This window comes from Amphiprion ocellaris, chromosome 2, assembly GCF_022539595.1.
Source record: "Amphiprion ocellaris isolate individual 3 ecotype Okinawa chromosome 2, ASM2253959v1, whole genome shotgun sequence".
Taxonomy (NCBI): Eukaryota; Metazoa; Chordata; class Actinopteri; family Pomacentridae; genus Amphiprion; species Amphiprion ocellaris.
This window is the reverse complement of record NC_072767.1, coordinates 2,890,443-2,912,018: the sequence shown is the minus strand read 5'-3', so window position 1 is coordinate 2,912,018 and position 21,576 is coordinate 2,890,443. Positions and strand designations below refer to the sequence as shown.

The following is a 21,576-nucleotide window of genomic DNA, read 5'->3' as shown; positions in this document are numbered from 1 at the left end:
TTACTACCAATCTACCAGAACATTGTCTTGTAAGGAGATGATCGGTGTTATACGCTTCGGTTGTCAGTGGTTCTAATGGTGCAGCTGATCAATGAAATTATACTTGAGTTGCTGAATCACAGTGTTTGTTTTCTTTTAGGTTGGAGTCAGATGCAATTGCTTTGCCAATAACGACTTTATTGAGCTTTGCCCTCACAGGAGAGAGGAGTGATTTTATTTGTATTGGCAGTGCAACACCTGCCCTCAGTCTCACAGGAAGGACAAAGAAAACAGTCTTTAGTATCTTTAGTTAGACAAGCCGTGTTTGCAGTATGGATTCAGTCTTTTCTCTGATCCGATACTGTATGGACTGGGATTTCAAAAGTCTGCTGCTCTTCGCAGTCATTTTCATTATTGCAGCAGATTTTGTTAAAAACCGTCGGCTGCTCGGCTTCCCTCCAGGACCTTGGGCTCTTCCAATTGTGGGCAACATATTCTCTGTTGACCACACCAGGACCCATGAGGATATGATACAGGTATCAGGCAATCTTCTAAATGCTAACAGGTCAACTGGCAAGACTTCTCTTTCTGTTATCTGTATTCATGTGTCTATCTGTCCTTTCTTCTCAGAATTTTCTCCCAGTTAGCAGGGAAATATGGAGACGTGTACAGCCTACGAACAGGCCAAGAATGGATGGTAGTGCTCAATGGTCTTGAAGTTTTGAAAGAAGCTCTAGTAACGCAGGGAGACAGTCTGACAGACCGTCCAGAGCTGGCTTTACAGGTGGAGAGATCAGGTGGACTAGATGAGAGGACAATACAATGCATGAACAGTTTTCAAGTCACTGCTCTAGTGGCTCTTATGAATGCTCAAGACGCTGTTTAACGATACACATGGATTATGTTCCCATTCAGTGCTCTAGTTTGTTTACATTTTGTTTAAAGGTTCTCTAATCTGTTTGTCACATTTTGGGCACTGGCGTTCAACTTATTCTTTGTGACTGCAGTTGATTAAAAAAATAGACAGTATTCTTTTCAGTTACCCGCTTCTATAAGTTAAAAAGTCTAGAAGATATAGAGTTTATATTTTCCAATCAGGTTTGATTTTAAGTAGTGGACACATCTGGAGGCAGCAGAGGTGATTTGCACTTTCAACCCTCAGATATTTTGGATTTGGCAAGAAGTCACTTGAACCTGTCATCCTGGATGAATTTACACATTGTGCTGAAGAGTTCAGAAGCTATAAAGGTTAGTTAACACACAATGATACAATTATGAGCAAATGCACAATTTACAATTTATTTTCTGTTGAATTCTGAAGGGAAGCCATTCAATCCACAAAACCTACTCAGTAATTTGGCACTGTGGTACTGTGCTACATTCATCCTTTAGTTGTTATCCAATATTTTTGCATTTTGCACAGAAAAGGTCCAGGCTGAGATAGACAGAGTGATTGGACAGTCCAGACATCCATCCATGGAGGATCGTGCAAACCTTCCCAACACAGATGCTGTTCTCCATGAGATCCAGAGGATGGGCAACATTGCTCCTCTCAGTCTGCCACATTTCACCAACAGAGACGTCCAGCTGGGAGGCTACACCATCCCAAAGGTCATTAATTTCTCATCAAAAAAATCCAGTTTTACGTTGTTTGTCTTTGTGCGTACTGATGAATTTTCATTCTGATTCCATCTACTTACCAGGGAGTTACAATAATTCCCAATCTGACCTCTGTGATGTTCGACAAGAATGAGTGGGAGACGCCCTTCACCTTCAACCCAGGACACTTTCTGAATGAGGAGGGCAAATTTATGAAACGAGCAGCTTTCATCCCTTTCTCTGCTGGTAAGGAGCAACACAATCAGATGTTTTCTTAGTATCTTCTCAGGTTTATTCAGTAGACATTGTTACTTAGGGGTGCTGCTCTCAGAATGATTGCAGACAGACTTCCGGGCAGTTGGAGAGGGGCCTGCGATTGGAGGATGCAGGTTGACCTGGGCCAAAAGCTCTGCTTCCCAGCTGAAATCACATCATCAACCAGTCTGCGACCAGACCTGGTGCTATGGTCAGCTTCGCTTAGGCACGTCTACATCACTGAGCTCATAGCGCCCTGGGAAACCTCGGTAGAGGAGGACTATGAGCACAAGAAGCTGAGGTAAATGGAGCTTGCTGCCGATGCAAATCAGGGAGGCTGGAAGGTAAGGGTCCAACCAGTCGAGGTCGGCTGCAGAAGATTCGTAGCCACCTCAGCATCCAGGCTTCTCCGGGAGATGGGAGTAGGCAGGAAGGCCCACCGGCAGGCGATCAGTACCTCTCCAGAGCCGCTGAAAAGGGAAGTAAGTGGCTGTGGATGAAGAGAAAGGACTCCACCTGGGCCTTCAGGTGAGTAGACGGCATCTAGGGGGTGAACCTGGGATTCACTGCTGAACCCTCGGGAGGTGTCGAGGGCCTATCAGCGAAACACCGATGAAGGAGGGCACCCACTTGATAACCCAGAGGATGAACTCACTCACTGGACCATCCCACAGAGTCTTAGATGTCTCATCTATGCAAGAAAGGATATCAACATCTAGTCCTATACAACAGATCTGATTCAATGATGAGTGGGGTTTTAAAGTAATACAAAAATGGAAGAAAGTTCACTGTGGTCTCAGAGATATGGCCAACATCACACCCTTAACCAGCTTAAAGTTCTACAGAAATGTAAAAATAAATGACAGCAACATGATGTGCAACCACACACTACAGCTCTGGTATTTCAGTAGAATATATTAGTATCAAACAAAAGCAAACTGCTACTGGGAGCTGCTTTGTGAGACGAGTACACAGACTCCTATTTAGATATTCATGCAGTAAATCTAGTGTAAAACCTCTGATAATATGGAAATCCAAAAAAATATAAGGGTTTTTGTGTGACAGTTTATCTTTATTGAGAACATTTCTTGATGTGAACTGTTTGAGTAACCTTACAGTGACAGTACTTATTATTCAAAAATCATCGTTAGTACAAATGTACACAATACTGACACAAAAAGACAGTGAATGACACAATTTACAACCTTCAGCTGCCATATACAAACATGAATCCATTGTACATCTTCTTTATGAAGGAATATTTATAATAAAATGTATATATTATATGACTGTGTACAAAATGGATGTAAAAATGCCTGTCATTATAAGTCACAGAGCAAATAAACTGCCTTACTAATACAATTATGTCTCATTTTCATTTCAACTCAACACAACATCCTCGCACTCTTTCAATTACAACTAATTCTACAGTTTACAGAACTTCTTTTTCAGTCCTTGTTCTCTGCCTTCACATGTTGGCCAAGTTTTTTGTCTGTTGGGTGATGTTTCCTTATGACAAGCAGCTTTAATGCATCCAGCACTGTTCATCTGCCCTTCTTTTGCTGACACTGGATTTTGTATCCCACTCTGTAGGCCTGCAGGTACACTCGAGCCTGATTTATTCTGGAAACACAACCACAAGGCAAACACAGCTGTGACACATTTTATTCTAATCAGAATTATGTAACGTAACCTTTTAACATCTGTTAAAATCATTGTCCACGGTAACACACATCCCAGATTCACTAATACCATAGTTTTATGTAAAGCCCGCATAATATTTTATTTAATACTTTTGTGACATTGTAAATCTATTTAACTATCCAATGAAGTAGCTAACAAGAATAGATGGTAAAAGTTCTTGAAAGTCAGTTTTACCGGTTAAACACTGAACAGACCTGTGATAAAAACAATCCTGCATCTCCAGCACAATAACAGCTAGGACATTCAGAACTGCACAACCTAACATGAAAAGAAATTACCTGTATTTAGTGCAAAGTTGAACTCCCAAAGGTCCACACCGGTCAACATAACTCTCCCTAAATGCCTTCCTTACTGCTCGAGCCATGCTGACCACCGTGGTGACTACAGGACACGTCCTACGACACACAAAAATGCAAAAATACAAGACAGTAAGGTGAAGTAAGGTGTAGCTGAAAAAGTCATTGAAGTATTGCAATGATTCTGTCTTACAAGAGAAACTTTTGTCCCCTGTTGTTGTTTTAAAAAGAGAATCATAGCACCAAGATTTTTATATTCTGAAGTGTTTTTTAAGGCAGGTGAACAGCCATGAGTTCACAGAGAAGCTGGTGTTTCCTGCTGTTGATTGTCCTTACAGTCTCTCACAGCGGAGGCCTGCAGTGCCTTCTGGACAGGTACAGGTGTTGTGAGGGCTGCAGGTGGCTCCATGCTGGCAGGGTGGTACACAGGGGGTGGTCACCGCTGCCGACACAGCAAGAGTCTTAATGCAAAGTGAAGATAAACATCTTTTATCCACATGATGCACAAATAATTCCACGCTGACAGACTCACCCGTTTCGCAGAGATTTCCGGTGAATCCTTTGGTGCAGCGGCATCTGTTGAGGCCGACACAAACGCCACCATTCTTACAAGGTTTCTGACACGCAACAGGCTCTGATGGAGACAGAGAACAGACAACAGGAGTGTAGTCAACAGTAATTCAGCTCATCTCTACAGTAATCTACTTAGAAAACAGACATAAAGCACCAAGCTTCAATTGCTGGTGTTTGAGCAGGGGAATAGATCTGCATCATATTTGAAGTGGAACATCAGTAAACCTGGTAGTTGGAGCAGTGACCTGCAAAACAGCAGGTCCTGAACAACTGGATCATGCTCTGGACTATGTTGTGTTTTGTGTTGCTTTTCTTGTAAAGCTGTTCTCTTTGCTTACAGATGGTTCCTTCTTCAGGACCATATTAAAGACAGTTCATTACACTACATCCTGTGGTGCTGAATACTAATCATGGAGGCTGTAAATTCAATTTTGAATTCAATTAGTGATTGTAAATTGGCTCTAAGTGTGAGTGAGCAATGGATCACAGGATCAAGCTAGTGCGTATAAGACATGGATGGACAGAAGTAACTGTAGCCAACTAATAAGGAGTATTTGGCTTGTCATCGTTGTTTCTCAGGACAACATGCAGTAAGTAAAGTAAAAGCTGCACATGGTAGTTAGGATGTGAGAAACATGAAGAACTTGCAGCTGTGAAGAGACAGATGCTGTTCTGATTGTAGGCTGTCTGTGTAGATTCTTAGGTCACAGTCGTCCAACTGGACTTCTCTCAGTCCTAACCGATTAATGGGGAGTCTCAGATGTACATTAGCATCTCCAAAGCCGTGGCTAATGGCCCCAAACTCCGACTGCAGGGCTTCAGACTGCACTGCTTACAGAGAGGAAAGCTATGCAGATCGTAAATGATAGCTGGTGATGCACAGTGCTGCTCTGGATGAATTTTTAAAGCATTGCAGGGAACAGTTATTGGGCGCTGGCTAGGACATTGCATTTGACTGGAGTAAATCACAAAATTTAAGTCTACAGTGATGTACTGTGAAGAAAACAGTGATTTCACAAAAAATAAATAGTTTGGGGTCACCCAGACAGTTTAATGTTTTCCATGAAAACTCCCACTTTTATCCATGTGCTAACATAACTGCACAAGGGTTTTCTAATCATCAATGAGCCTTTCAACACCATTAACTAACACAATGTAGCATTAGAACACAGGAGTGATGGTTGCTGGAAATGTTCCTCTGTACCTCTATGGAGATATTCCATTAAAAATCAGCTGTTTCCAGCTAGAATAGTCATTTACCACATTAACAATGTCTACACTGGATTTCTTATTAATTTAATGGTATCTTCATTGGAAAAAGCTACTTTTCTTTCAACAATAAGGATATTTCTAAGTGACCCCAAACTTTTGAACAGTAGTGCAAATATCTATGTATTACAGTCAAGTACAAGTAGTATGTTATGTAGGGTTTAATTTCTAATATCTGTTTATTCAAGTAGAATCATATCTTAGATGATACAATCATGATTATTTTTTACCAGACTTCACTATTTTATCTCATTTATGTTTCTTGTTTGTGATGTTACTTAGTTGTCAAATTATTTTTCAATATTTATCTTGATGTTTTTTAAGTTATTATCATTACTGTTGTTGTTGTTGTTGTTGTTATATTACACTTTGTATCTATTTGGTCAATTTCACTTCATATTTTGATTATGTTTGGAATTTGCACAAGTAAAACACAACTTACATCTTCATTTCATTTGGCTTATTAAGCAGTGGTTAAAAATGAAAAATTGTACGGCAATGAAAAAAATTAAAAATATCTTGTGTACTTCATGCCATAAGCATACAGGTTAGTGCACACACAGCACTGCCGTCCAAACCTTCTTTAAAAGTCTAAAAGGCCTTCAATGGGGGGAACATGTCTCCTTTTGGGAGGTAAAAAATGTGTAAAGGGTGCCGAAAATTCAGACCAAAAGTAATTGTAAAGTAAAAGGCTTTGATAGTTGTGTGATCTTATTTAATCAGTATGTTTTCTGATTTGCAAAACTATCTGTGACTGTGATTTGTATTTGATTGTGATTTTGTTTTATCTCCTGTACAAAAGCCAAGCTTCTGCATGTCATTTCTGCATGCATTTCAGTAATTACCATCAGATAAATACAAACACAGAGACAGAGAACGTGTCATCTCACCTATCTGGCATCGAGCTCCTTGCCAACCAGCAACACATGTGCATTTGTTCACATCCACACATCTTCCCCCGTTTTGACAGGCAGGAGTGCACAGGGCTACAAAACACACAACATTATACACAAATTTTACATTAACCAGATACTTTTTTAGTCTTTTCTTCATGCTATAGCTCAGATTTTACCAGACAGAGCTGCGAACTAGCCTGTAGGCAGGTGGGTAGAACCTGCATGTCTGGTCTAACTGATGCCAGATGTGTCAGTGTTTTGTTACTCACGCGAGAGGCACTGAGGGCCGGTGTAGTCGGAGGGACACTGGCAGGTTTCAGGACCAACACAGCGACCACTGTTCGCACAAGGCAACTCACACACAGCTGAGGGACAAGCAGGAGAAAAGACATGAGGAAAAATTACAGCTAAATGGTCAAAGGTATTAGAGATGAAAATGGTCACGGATGAAGGAAATTTCTTCTCAATTGGACCTATTGGAATGAGTATAAAAAATACAGTGCACTAAACTTCAGAACATATGCATTTTGTAACAACACCAGCCATGTCAGATTGTGCATATATATACTGTATATAGGTGCAAGTATGTGTTGGTTACTACAAAATTGAGCAGAAAAAGCATTTTGATGAGAAATGTTCAATAAAAGATGCAAAAATGTGAACATGTGCTCAGACTCTTTAATATAACACCTGCCCTCTGGTGTTTGTGGCCATTGTTCAGAGGCAGTTACCTGTATGGCAGCCTGCTCCAGTCCAACCAGCAGGACACAAACACTTGTTCCAGCGCATACAGGTTCCTCCATGGGCACAGGGCGGGGAGCAAATGGCTGAAACGCACAACCAACATGGCCTATATACACACTTTTTCTCTCAGAAATGTCAGCTTTTGCATGCAGAACAACTTGCCATATTCTAAAAAGCACGTGTCTGTGTCTATATCAGACTAAACAATGTACATAAAAATTAAACAGACACAAATGAAAGGTGCAAGTTTGACATTTCAGTGAAGCACTATGTTTGCAAGACTACGCCTATACACACAGTGATAATAGTATGTTTAAATAACGTTCATGAACTTACATTATCACACACAGGATGTGCACAACTCAAACTAAAAACTTTAGCTTCTAAATTGTTCCTTGTAGTATGTTGTGTCTGTATTTACTTGCAGGTAAGGATGATATTTCTTGAAAATAAAAATATTTTAATACTTAAAGCAGCAGTGATTCTCTACACATTTTTTCTGGAACTTAGATTTGCCAGGAGTCAATCAAATGTACCACATCTTGAACTACGTGGCTTGTTATTTTGTCATGAAATCTACAGTTGAAACAGTGAATCAGCATTTATTATATTAGAAATGTTTCTATTTAGTAACTACTAAATAACAAATTCTTTAAAAAACTATCAGGATAGTATATATTGTGGGATATAATGAGCACAGTAATATATTGTTTTTTTTAAACCAAATATTTAGAAATTTGTTGATTTAGTTAATTTCAGGATTGTGCAAATAATGTTCAAAACAAACAATAAGTTACTTCCCAATAACAAAAGCTGTTCAGAAACAACACTGGAAACTACGAATTAGGAGGAAATTGAAATTTCATTTGAAAGTAATTTGCTCGAAGCACCATGAATAGAAGATGTGGGTTAAACTTACTGAATAGTCTGGATGATGATTTCAAAATGAGTACAGCTATTAAAGTAAATATACATGCTTAAAAATAGAATAATGTGGAACAGTAAAGGTGTTCTTGTGGATTTTAAAGAGGCATGAAAGTATAAGGTTTGACTCAAACTGGGAACAGTAAAATACAAGTTGTTTGGACAAGCGGCGGGTCGGAGATAATAAGTTAAGCTTCATTCTATTTGTTTCAGACACGTTAGGGTCTGTTTTTGTGTTTTTATTTACTCTTTTTTTCCTCCTTATGATCCTGTGGCATGTCTGAAAAAAGTCCAACTCAAAAATTAAACGGAACAAAGTGAACAGTTCTATGTATAATATAGCGGAGGTTCTTACCTGAGCAGCCCACACCTGGATAACCTGGAGGACAATCGCAGCTGTTGGGGGCAACGCATACTCCATAGTTCTGACAAGGAGGGTCACAAACAGCTGGAAAGGCAGAGAAGCTAGTAAACATAACTTTGTATTTTTATCCCTTTGTGAAAAACTGGAATAAAGACTTGATTTTGACTAAATCTATCCTGAAAACGGCATGACATGTACAACTCACGCTGGCACTTGGTGGGATCGTCTGTTCGTACTTTGTATCCCTCCCTGCAGGTGCAGTAAAACCCACCAGCATGGTTCAGACAGAGCTGCTCACAGCCTCCGTTTGTAAAGTCTCCACATTCATTCACATCTAATGACAAAGAACAGACCGTTAAACCTGACGACAGCAAAACAATCCCTATTATGCTTTGGCAATTTCCCTTTGTGCTGAGTGACAAAGCATTCTTGGCTGCATGAAGAACTTGGCCACAGTTCAGAGTCACACGCTGTTAACATGCATTCAAATTCCTGTGCATCCTTTTGACCCAGCGGATGTCATTTCTTTTTATGAGCACCGTCATTAAAAACTAAATCACACAGCAAAGGCAGAACGGATCAGAGGTTGATTACATCCATGAAAACCTCTCCAGCTCTTTACTGCTTCTTTTCTAAAAGACTACAGCAGCAAATGTTTTGAAGATTAGTCTAGGAGAAGCTTTGTATGGTGTATTCAACAGATGATGAAGTCTAATGGAAATGCCTCTGGTGTCATTACATGTAGTCAAGATCAAAAAAGTCATTAATTGCTTAGTTGCATGGCTGCAGGGATGATAATGTTTATCAGTTGCGGTTAATAATTTCACTTATTCAAAATACATTAACCGATAAGGTAGAAGATGACGGTCCTGCACGTCAGAAAATGTATTGTAGATTAGCTGCAGTACCTGGTTGCACCACCAGGTGGAGCCTCTTGCTGTTTTATACCATAGCGACCCAAGGAGGTGTCACTCAGATAGGTCATGTTGCCGATAGGGCTGGACCAGAATATCCGAATATTCGGTCCTTATGGTATCCGAATATTCGTTTTGAGATCCGAATACTCGGATACCACACGCCCCATGGACAAGCCGAATATTCGGAAATTTGTCATTAATTGGGCCCGAATATCTGGAGTCCAGAAATTGCTGTTCGGACCAGCCCTAGTTGGCAAGCAAAGAGCACCATCGAGGTTTAGCTAACAATGGGCACCATGACAAAGACTTCTGTGGTGGTTAATACCTTCCGGCCAGGAAACAAACCAGAGTCTACGAGGACAGTGTTCCTAACGCTGACTGACTGATATAATTGACTTATATCTGCCTCAAAAGTTAGGTGTCTGTAGCTAAAAAAAACACTATTAGCATATAGTATAATGTCTGCTGTATTTGAAAATAGTTTTCATCCCTAATTAGCTGTTCTGTTAAAACCAAGTAGATGAATGTGAATAGGAATATAAAAATGAACAGCTTCATTCTTGGATCGAAACATTACAAAGCCGTGCACACTGTGAAAAAGAAGTCTCACCTTCGCAGCTCCTCATGTCTTCACCCAGTTTCCAGCCTGTTCGACAGCTACACTGGATGCTGCCTTCAGCCCTCACAGTGCAAACATGATCACAGCCGCCATTTCTCAGCTTACAAGATGTAACATCTGTACAGGCAAAAAAGAAAAAATCATTTTACCAAAGAATATTTACAGATTTTATACAAGATGAGAAGACTGATTTGTTGATTCATGCAAAAGTAATCACAAAGCATTTGACAGTTATGAGAAAAATGCGTTAAATTCCCAAATTTCAGCTTCTAAATTGTAGCACTTGCTGCTAGTATTTGTTGTACAAACTGAATGTTGGTCAGAAGAAAGAAGACATTTAATAAAACTAATATTGGGCAACTAAGCAAGTTGTAGAATGTTTCGAAAATGACACATTGTAAGGAGAAGTGTGTTAAATAGAACAAAAGATTATTAAAATGATAAAGATTGATGTGAAGTGCTTTTTTGAGTTTCACAAACCTGTGCATTATGAATATCAGTATTTTTCTACTTTTTCTACTTACTGATTTGTGTAATATCAGTGCTTCTTTATTAGTATTTCTACTCATGAAAGAATCTGTGCTATACCAATGACATGTGCAATACTGTCATTTTTCAACATCCAGAAGAATTTGTAGAATCAGAATATCTACATACGGATTAATGGGTTATTTATTTTTCTATTTATGTTCCTTTCATTGCCTTTTCTTCTATTTTACTACAACTTTACTCACCAGTTTTCAATACAACTTGTTTTGTGCCTTTATATTTACACTGCAGCTTTAGTGCGAATGGGAATACTGTGGGTAGTAGCACACATTTTGTGAAAATGCCTTCTCAATCCACCAGCACACAAAGAACTTTTGGTGTACTTTGGTAAGTACAGCATATTTAAGTTTTAATGATATAACATTAAACCCATTTTTATTTCACAGCATGTGAGACTTTGTACTTTAATTATTTCTATGTTTGAGCACAGCTTAATAGTAAATATTCTCTAAAAATGAAAAAAAAGAAAATGGCAGTATGTGATTTATAGTTTAAAAACCAATTTCCACCAGAAAAGATAAGGTTTATCTCATCTTATTGTCAGATTCGAAAATCATGCACATCTTTTGTTATTTTTGTGCAAAAATCTGACAAGAATATATGTTTTTTATGCACAAAAAACAATAGCGTGGACCCTGTAATAAGAAACATACTGCTGCAGGTGAGGTTGTCTGTGTCCAGCAACAGAGGAGGTGAGCAGTGACAAGTGTGTCCTCCAGGATTGTTGGTGCAGGTGTGAGAGCAGCCGCCGTTCTGGAGTTTACATTCATCTATGTCTAAGTGCAGAAAAACACACACACAGAGAAACACAAAGAGCATCGTTTACTGACATCTTTATCTGTCTGACACCGACTGGGCAGAAAACATCAATAGACACACACACACACACACACACACACACACACACACACACACACACACACACACACACACACACAAAAAAAAAACACACAAAATGAGACAGAGAGATAAAAAAAAGAAGTTTGTGAAAGTTTTGCAACCTCTGTGTGCCGGTTAATGGCCTGTTTAAATGACTGAAAAGGAGCAGGTAAACAGCGCATGCTAATGAGTGACTGTGAGCGACTGACCCACACAGGTGTGACCGTCGATGTGCAGCTGGTATCCGGGTCTGCAGGAACACTGGAAAGACCCCCGAGTGTTGATGCAAATGTGCTCACAGGTCCCATTTAGCGCCGAACACTCGTCCACATCTGGGGATTCAGACACATTTGGTTAATTTTAGAAAGCTTAACTTATGGACTTGTTCAGATTTGAGTAAAACACTATTTGCAATTCAGTTTCGAACAGTTTTAAATAAACTTTGAGGGCAGTGTGCAGTTTGTTTGAAATAAGGGACCAAAACTGGCAAACACTTTCAAATAAAGGTCCAGGGTGAGATGATCTCTTTGCTGTCATCTACTGAGCAGCCATACCATAGTGCCACCTTAGTGCAAATTAGGGATTGCTGTTTATTTTGGAAGCAGAAACACAGTTAAAATCTTGCTCAGGCTGCACGAGACATTTTAATTGGTTACTGAGTCTCTGCAACATTTAACCTGTTTCTTCTCGTTGCATCACTTACTGCATTTATTCTCCTGGGATGTCATTTTATCATTTTAAGTCTTATCTTATTGGCCACTAAGCTGGAATCACACTTCTGTAACATATTTCTGACTGCAATAACAGGTTATTTGTTATAGTTCACCCGCCATAAGTGCAAAGTAGGTTCAAGGTGTCCTGGGGCACTAATCGCTTCACATGAACTGCCTTCTTTTTATGAACAAAACTTCTTCCACCAGAATAATTGAATGACAGATGCCTCAAAGGAATAGTCGGACATTCATTTTGGAGTGTAAAATGATTTGCTTTCTTGTTCTTAGATGATGATACCACTGACTTGAAGGCATTCTGTAACATTAAGCTTCAGCTTGAGGCTGTTAACTTGACTTGGTTTTAAGACAGTAAACAGGGGAAAATGGTAAATACTGGCTATGTGTAAAGAATTAATTAAGAATCTGCCGATCAGCACCTGCAATGGTGACAAATTCCGTTAATCTTATGCTTTTTGCATCATTATTTTAACCTTCAGACAGGGCTGGGTGAAAGGTTTTCCCATTTTCAGTCTCTCCACTAACTGTCTCCTGGTTCTAGATTTATACTGCATTGATAGTGTTATTGATCCTTCTCAAAATGTTGAACTTGTTTGTTCTGAAGCAAGAATGCAAGATACATTGATGCGAATGGTTCAACATCTCACCCTAACCTGTGTTTTACCTGTACAGTTGTGTCCATCCTGGTCCAGCTGGTAACCGGAGAAACACTGGCAGCTGTATCCTCCCGGTTCATTGGTGCAGTTGTGTTCACAGTGGCCGTTGGTCACAGCACACTCATCAACATCTGCAAAAAAAGGACAAAACTTTGATGGACTTGTGTGCTGAGGTCTGTGCTACCAACCCTGATTTTGGATTACTGGGTAACTTTAGGTGTAGCTCTGGGTTTTCAGGACTACAGTGGCTTCTTATTATGTTTCCTCACCACAGTAACTTATGCTGAACACCTAACCTGTTCTAGAGCAGGTTCTGTTCTAGATAACAGATGAAGGAGTATTAGAACACTGCCTACTGTTCAATTGGAAAGTGGTGTCACCATTCCTGAAAGACTGAATTTGTATTTATTCAGCTACCACTAGGGTTGCACTGTAACAGGCAAAAACTGCCTCATTTGCTACAAGAATGACACCAAATGTGACATTACTGCATTTATCTTCTATGTCACCATGAAAACAGTCTAGTTTTTATTACTTGATCATTTATTCTTTAAAGAATTTAAAGTTTTTCATGAGCAACACATCATGGGACTACATCTATACTTTTGCTATACCATTCTGTGATGCATGCTGACGATTAAACCGAATCTTTAATAAGGAAACTACATCTAAGCAATCTATATACAATGAGGAGCAGTGATAATAATAATGATCAGCCTTTTAATTGAGATTCCTCCCTGACTTTGGTTGCAGCGGCAAAGTCAAACTGAACTGTGTTGTCAATTCTGCCCTATTTACAGGACATAGACATGATTGAAATGCCGTTTCTCTCAGTGCAAACATGCAAGACACAGTAGAAAAAACAAGAAGACAAAGACACTAAGAAACAAGCAATGCAGTGCAATGGATAGTGCAATAGTGTAGTAAAATACTACCTGGCTGTGTGCAAGAAGATTGATATTTACAGATGGCAGCACATTATATTTACAGATGTAAACGTGCAATATTTATTCTTTGAAATGTGTTCTTCTTGTGAGGAATATGTGTCTCTAGAGTTTTCCAGGTTTGTGCTTGGTAATCTGTTGCCAACACGAAAACATGGAAACCCTGGGTCGACTAGACTAGTCTGACTGTGGCTGTTAGGTTTTGTGAAGCCAGATGAGATAAACTGGTTATGTTGAACTTGCTTTGAAGCGCAGACCTCTGTTGTGCAGAAGTACTGTTGGCACACAGGAAGTAATGATTGCACGACACACGAAAGCTTTACCTACCAAAACAAGAGTGTCCATCTCCATTGAAGCCCTGGTAACACTGGCAGAAGTACGACCCGATGATGTTGCCGCATCGAGCGTTGCTGTCGCACCTGTGACCACCTAAAGCACACTCATTCTCATCTGGACAGAGACAGATATAATTTAAAACCAGTTCTAAAAACTCTGTTCATTTCTATTCCATAAACATTATTCTGCCACTCGGGATAATTTTTAATGGAAAGCATTAAAACACACGCACACACCAGGAAGCTGACTTCGTCCACAGGAAACACAGCTCTCCATGGAGGGATGTTGGCACTAATTGCTTACCTTCACAGTGTGTGCCGTTTCCCCGGTAACCTGGTCGACAAACACACTTGTAGCTTCCCAGCGTGTTCTGACACACACCCTGACCGTCACACACTGCGGGACTCTCCGTGCATTCATCCACATCTAGGACACAAGAAGAGTGCAGTAGATGCATTCAGTATACAATGTTTTCTTTCATTGATTGCTGACATGATTTGCAATTAAACATTTTACTGTGCAGAAAAAAACAACTGTCATAAAAGCACTCCTCTAATTTGATTACAAACAACAGGGGCACAAAGTCATTTTCATGTCACCAAACTCCAATCAAATCTTTACTTGCCACACGCGGGTTAAAATTGAGTTACTGTGGGAAGCTGTATTAATATTTGACAGTATTTTCTTCTCCTAGATTTTCCCTTCACCTTCTCCAAACTCAAAATCCATGAATTTCTGACAGCAGCTTTTGAACAAATCTCCTTAGAGGTACAATAACAGTCTAAAAAACTCAGATTGAAGAAATTTCTTTACAGAGAAGTAATTCAAACTCTTAAAATTGTACTTATGATTTATGAGTGCAAACACACAAAAAGCAGGCAGCATGTGTTAAGCATGTGAAGCACATCATACCTTGACACACGGTGTAGTCTGGACACACTGGACCTACAGAGGACCAGAGGCCACAAGTGCAAGAGAGTTGCAGGAAAAACAAGAATGAGACGTCAAAAAGAAAGTGAATAGAGATTTTATAGAACAAGAGAGGCAAGCTGGAAAACAAAAGCAAAGACTGACAGAGCAGACAAGCAGCAGACTGAAGCTCTATATTCCTTCCTGTCAGCAGATGTCAGTACTTTGTAGCTACTCAAGTGAAATATGACAGAAATTAGGAATGCGTGATCAAATGTGGACATCAGTCTGATCCAGCTGTGGTGATGCTCAGTGACAGACGGACTCACCGACACATGCAGGAGCTTCTGCTCTGAAGCCCAGCTGGCACTGACACACAAAACTGCCAGGAGTGTTCACACACATGTTTCCCAGCTCGCGGCGACACTGTTCCTCGAAGCTGCACTCATCCACATCTACAGATTAGAGAGACCAGCAACTATAAATACATGAAGATCAATGGCCAAGTTTAAGAGGTCTAATCATTACTAGTTTTACCTTTTCGTTACTTTTCAACAATGAATCATAGTCAGTTTCATTTGGCTTTTTTGACAAGATTTTACAAAAATTCCCTTTTCATGTCAATGTGTGTGAACTCCTTAAGAAGCGCGTTCAGTGACAGACTGCTGCGCTCTAAGTGTAAGAAGGAACGTTTCCGCAGGTCGTTTATTCCAACATCAGTCAGACTCTACAATGCTGCATTATAAACTGCTCTACCTCTGTTACTGCTTCACTTTTTTCCCTTACATATGCATACCACTTATGTGCAATAACTGTTCCAACCTCATCCCCATGTAAATAGTCTTCTAAAAAAAAAAAAAAAAAAAACATCTTGTGTGTATATAATGTTCTCTGCATTTTTGCAGTGTGTGTTTCTAATTTACTCTTGAACTGCCTTTACACTTTTTTTCTCCTTTGGCGCTGCTGTAACGGTAAACTTTCCGCACTGTGGGATTAATAAAGTTTATCTTATCTTATGGCAGGGCACATCCTGGACAGGTCACCAGTCTGTCACAGGGCTACATATACAGACAGACAAGCACACTCACATTCACACCTATGGACAATTTAGAAACCCCATTTAACCTCAGCATATTGTTGGACTGTGGAAGGATGCCAGAGAACCCAGAGAAAACCTACGCATGTACAAGGAGAACATGCAAACTCCATGCAGAAAGATCCCAAGCCCAGGCCGGGACGTGAACCGGGGATCTTCTCGCTGCAAGGCAAAAGTGCTAACCACCGAGTCACTGTGCGGTCTGAATTCATGTCACTTAATCAAAAATATAAAACAGAAGATAAGTGATTGTGTAAGTACTTCCGGCCTATAAGCGCTTGTAGTATAAAGACACCAGAATCTATAAGGTTCAGTCACTGGTGAATCAGTATTCCTGGCTAAAACTACACCACAAAGACAAAAGAACACTCCAAGCAATTTTGTATGAAGGTTCTTAAAAACCATAAGCCAGGGAATGCATACAAGAACATTTTAAGCTCACTGGATATTCCTTGGAGTACAATTGAATCCATCTTTAAGAAATGGAAGGAATATAACACATGTGCGAATCTGCCTAGACCAGGTTGTCCTCAAACACTTATTAACAAGAAAGGGGCTAGTGAGCGAGGCCACCATGACCGCTTTGAATCCTCTGATGGACTTACAAGCTTCTGCAGCTGCTGTGCATAGAACAACTGTTGCCTGTTCTTTACCAGTCACAGCCTTATAGGAGAGTGGCACAGAGAAAGCCACTGTTGAAAAAAGCTCAGATTCAGTCTACAGTTGATCAGAAGGCATGTGGGAGACTCTGAAGTCAACTGGAAGAAGATTCTTTGGTCCAAAGAGGACCAAAACTGAGCTTTTAGGCAATCAGACATGCTACGTTTGGTGGACACCAAACACTGCACATCATCCCAAACACATCATCCACACTGTGAAGCATGGTGGTGGCAACATCATGATGTGATAAATGGTGGTAACAGCATCATGATGTGAAGCACGGTGGTGGCAGCATCATGATGTGAAGCACGGTGGTGGCAACATCATGATGTGAAGCATGGTGGTGGCAGCATCATGATGTGAAGCACAGTGGTGGCAACATCATGATGTGAAGCATGGTGGTGGCAGCATCATGATGTGAAGCATGGTGGTGGCAGCATCATGATGTGAAGCATGGTGGTGGCAGCATCATGATGTGAAGCATGGTGGTGGCAGCATCATGATGTGAAGCATGGTGGTGGCAGCATCATGATGTGAAGCACGGTGGTGGCAGCATCATGATGTGAAGCACAGTGGTGGCAACATCATGATGTGAAGCATGGTGGTGGCAGCATCATGATGTGAAGCACAGTGGTGGCAACATCATGATGTGAAGCATGGTGGTGGCAGCATCATGATGTGAAGCATGGTGGTGGCAGCATCATGATGTGAAGCATGGTGGTGGCAGCATCATGATGTGAAGCATGGTGGTGGCAGCATCATGATGTGAAGCATGGTGGTGGCAGCATCATGATGTGAAGCATGGTGGTGGCAGCATCATGATGTGAAGCATGGTGGTGGTAGCAGCATGATGTGAAGCATGGTGGTGGCAGCATCATGATGTGAAGCATGGTGGTGGCAGCATCATGATGTGGGACTGCTTCTTGTCAGCAGATCCTGGAAGGCTTGTAAATGCAGAGGGTAAAATGAATGCAGCAAAGTACAGAGAAATCCTGGAAGACAACCTGATGTAGTCTGCAAGAGAACTGAGGCTTGGGAGAAGATTCATTTTCCAGAAACATAATAACCTGAAGCATACAACCAAAGCTACACAGAATGGTTTAAAGACAACAAGGTCAGCCTTCTGGAGTGTCTAAGTCAGAGCCCAGACCTCAATCCAACTGAGAATTTGTGGCGGGACTTAAAGTTGAACAGTCATGATTCCTGTACAAACTGGCAAAGCTTGAACAGTTTTGCAAAGAAGAATGAGATAAAATTGCCATTTCCAGAAGTGCTAGACTAACTGAGACCCATCCAACAATGCTATAACTGCAGCCAAAGGTGCATCTACTAAATACCGGCTTGACTACTCATACAATCACCTATTTTACATTTTCTTATTTACGTTACATTATTTTGTAAAAATCTGACTTTTGACATGAAAAAACCACCTCTATGCAAATTCTTGTCAAAAAAAAAAAACAATGAAATTGACCATGAGTTGATGTTAAAAGTAAAAAAAGAGTAAAACTTACAAGTGGGGTTGAGTTGTTTGTTTACAGACTGTAGACACATATTCTGTAGGTACTCTGGACATTCACATTCTATAATCATGCACAGGAGATGTTGGCATCAGCCTCACCTATGCAGCTTTTTCCATTTAGAGCCATCACATATCCAACAGGGCAGGAACACGTGAAGGAGCCGGGGGTGTTTTTACATTCAGCGCCACCCTGACAGGCCTGCAAACCCGTCACTGCTGCCAGAGCACACTCATCGACATCTACAGAACACATAGGGAACACATGCATTATTATAATATTACACAATACTTTCTGATGTGTCCTTTCATTCATGCAAACACACACACTGACTGACGAACCCTGGCATCCTCCAGCAGCCATCAGGTAACCACGGAGACAGCTGCACGAGTAAGAGCCGGGGGTGTTGCTGCAGCTGGCATGGAGACCACATGGTTCCTGTCCTTCACACTCATCAACATCTGTTAAATGGAGAGAACATAGAACACTGCATCTAACTGAGATATCTGCAATGCACATGTCAAACTGATTCTGCTGTCAGTGTGCTGCAAGTCTTAGGATAATATTTATTACTGTCATGGAATATTAAATGCAACTTCTGTGTTTTTGTCACATTTTTACTTACTGTAGGCCCATTTTTCATTGCACTATATAAAGTCCTGCATCTCTATGGAAACAGCACAACCATGACTAAAAGTAGAGAGAACTCAGAAGTGTGTTTTATGCAGTAGCTATAATACAAAAAACATTTAAAAGAGAGAGAGAGAGAGAAACTAAAGTTGAATTTCTTTGTTTATTTCACAAAAATGGGGGAAAAATGGAATTATCACATGCGACATTTTTGCAAGTGTCCACAAAATTAGGTGATTCTACATACTATAAATATTTAAAGTTTACATTTTGAATTTGTTTCTATACTTGCTCTGTGTACATACAACCTGCAGTTCAGCCATTTTTTTTTGCAGAAAAGTCCCTAAATTGTCTGTTTATTGCAGTTGAGTCACCAATGGCATCACAGCTGTGGCGAGAAGGGCAGGATTTTTATCTTTTTTAGTTTTATTTTTTACAGAATCTGTTTAGAGCAAGCAATTTAATTGAGGAGAAATTTTAAATAAGAAATTTAGAATGAAGTGATTTTGATGCAATATTGCAATTGATAGGTTTAGTGTAGGTACATTATAAGATCAGTGGTATAATGCCCACTGGAAAGCTTCTTTTTTAACAGTATTTGGCTCTGATAAATGGTGTCATTTTGTCATATTTTTAAAGACAACATGTCTTTAGGGTTCAGAGGATTGTAAACTCTAATACAAAGTAAATATGTTGCTATCCACAGCAGAATAAACATGTTGAAAATATTTAGTTATCTGCCTTTTAATAACTCCCTGTACTCATTTGTCATTGGTAGAAATGCTGGTGTTGTGCGCTGTACATGCAGTGATGATTTTACAAGATTCAGGATTCAAGAGTTCAAATTTGTCACATGCTCATACAGTATGTGCAGTTCCTCAAAGCTGTGCAATAACATTACACCTATTCTAAAACTATTTTAAACACTTGTTGTTCTGCTGTTCCTAATTCTGTCCATCTCTCACCTTTACACTCTGCTTCTCCCTCCAGAGCGAAGCCCACCGGACACGTACAGTTGTCCCCATCCTTCAGCAAACCAGGTGGACAGCCGCATCCACCGCTGCCCTCCTGCATCACCTGGTTTCCTGGACACTGAGGAGCAACGCTGGAGTTTGGGGGAGCTGTGGTACTCAAAGGAGCTGCAGGTGTTAAAGGAAGATGGTGGCAATTTTAGGAAACAAATAGAAGCAAAGTCAAAAGATTAGACACTAAAATCCAGAGAACTCACATGTGGTCGGTGTGTTGGCTGTTGTCGGCTCACTGACGTTTCGGATTGCATTCTCAATCACCTGATCCTAAAACAAGAGAGCACAACACAGTGGATTATTCATGTTATTATATCCAAAAAGGGCGTCTGTAAGGTTAAAAAAAAGTCAGATGTGTTAACTTCTTAATTCACTGGCCTGGTTTATGTTGAGCTCCGTCTCTGTGTGTTTCAAGACTTCATTTTCATGATCCTCTGGGCTGCTCAGAGGTTCGGCCACCGATGAAACCAGCAGCAGGCCTGACAGGAGAGTCCAGAGGTGAGTCATCACCTCAATCTGTGTGAAAAGAAGGAGGCGGAGGAGAAAATCAGAGCTGTAAATAATGCATGAAAAAATCTGGGAACATCTGACAATCCCAGAATTTTATCATTGATTCATCATATTATCTGTGTAGCATTTTTTTGTACAAATTTAACCTAACAAAAAGTGTTTAACAGAACAAAAGGGGTAAAAATTAGTTAAAACAATACTTCTCAACTCAGTAACAACACTGAGGAACACTTTGATAAATAAATGCAATGAGGAAACACCAGAGGTAGGATTAGTCTGAGAAAAAAAAGAGACAACTGACAATTTGTGAAGCGTTGCAGATAAAACTAACTAAAAAAAAAAAAACAAAAAAAACCCCATAAATAGTATATAAATAAACTTGATTTTTAAAAATGCAGATTTTGAGTTTAGTTCTTATATGATCCACATTCTCTGCTGCCCTCAGTTACTGTAAAGATGCTGGAGGTTTTATTATATAGTACATGTCTGGGCAGGCAGAACAGCACAGCAGCCTGTCATTAAGTTAACATCAACCCCCCTGGGCTGTCTGCGCAGAACAAAAGACGCTTAAAACAACTGTGGCTGCTGCAGTTTTAACCAAAGTAAGTTAAATTTCGTCAGACATAAGTGAAAAGTTAAGATTTCGCAGACTGGAACACTTTTTTTTCAGAAGAAATGATGAAAACAAACGTGGGTCTAACAGTGTTTTTGTGCGTAATGATGCAATACAAACGCTGCGTAAAAGTCGCGCTGAACAGACTTACCCGGATACCTCAGATTTACTGAAGAGAACTTTGGGTCACTGGAGACAGACAGAGACTTGGAGGGGTTTTTTCCTTCTCAGATGCCAAAACGCGATCCTGTCCCCGTCTTCTCCAGATGCGGATTCCGCGCAGTTGCACGCCAGCTCTGCGTCAGTATGGGGGGCTGTACGATCCAGCAGTGACTCCACATCCTGTCCAGGAAACTCTGCACTTCCCATTCCGCAAATC

General features: G+C 40.3%; 1 protein-coding gene across 2 annotated transcripts; it reads right to left on the bottom strand.

The window, feature by feature from the left end:
* Nucleotides 1-2,950: 2,950 nt before the first annotated feature.
* Nucleotides 2,951-21,522, bottom strand: si:ch211-221n20.8 (fibrillin-2). Of its 2 annotated transcripts, XM_035958700.2 has the most exons (23): nt 21,349-21,522; nt 20,453-20,590; nt 20,278-20,344; nt 20,015-20,188; nt 18,761-18,880; nt 18,521-18,661; nt 15,473-15,598; nt 15,147-15,179; nt 14,538-14,660; nt 14,226-14,348; nt 12,963-13,085; nt 11,777-11,899; nt 11,342-11,464; nt 10,131-10,256; nt 8,809-8,937; nt 8,595-8,687; nt 7,303-7,398; nt 6,841-6,936; nt 6,566-6,661; nt 4,366-4,467; nt 4,170-4,275; nt 3,816-3,932; nt 2,951-3,456 (listed from the first exon to the last, which is right to left on the bottom strand). In XM_035958700.2, the coding sequence occupies exons 2-23, from the start codon at nt 20,579-20,581 to the stop codon at nt 3,378-3,380; spliced, it is 2,445 nt and encodes an 814-aa protein (XP_035814593.2). In that variant the 5' UTR covers nt 20,582-20,590; nt 21,349-21,522; the 3' UTR covers nt 2,951-3,377. The 2 variants fall into 2 exon arrangements, with proteins under 2 accessions (XP_035814593.2, XP_035814594.2); XM_035958701.2 differs by lacking the exon at nt 15,147-15,179 and having other exon boundaries at nt 2,953-3,456; nt 21,349-21,521.
* Nucleotides 21,523-21,576: the final 54 nt, after the last annotated feature.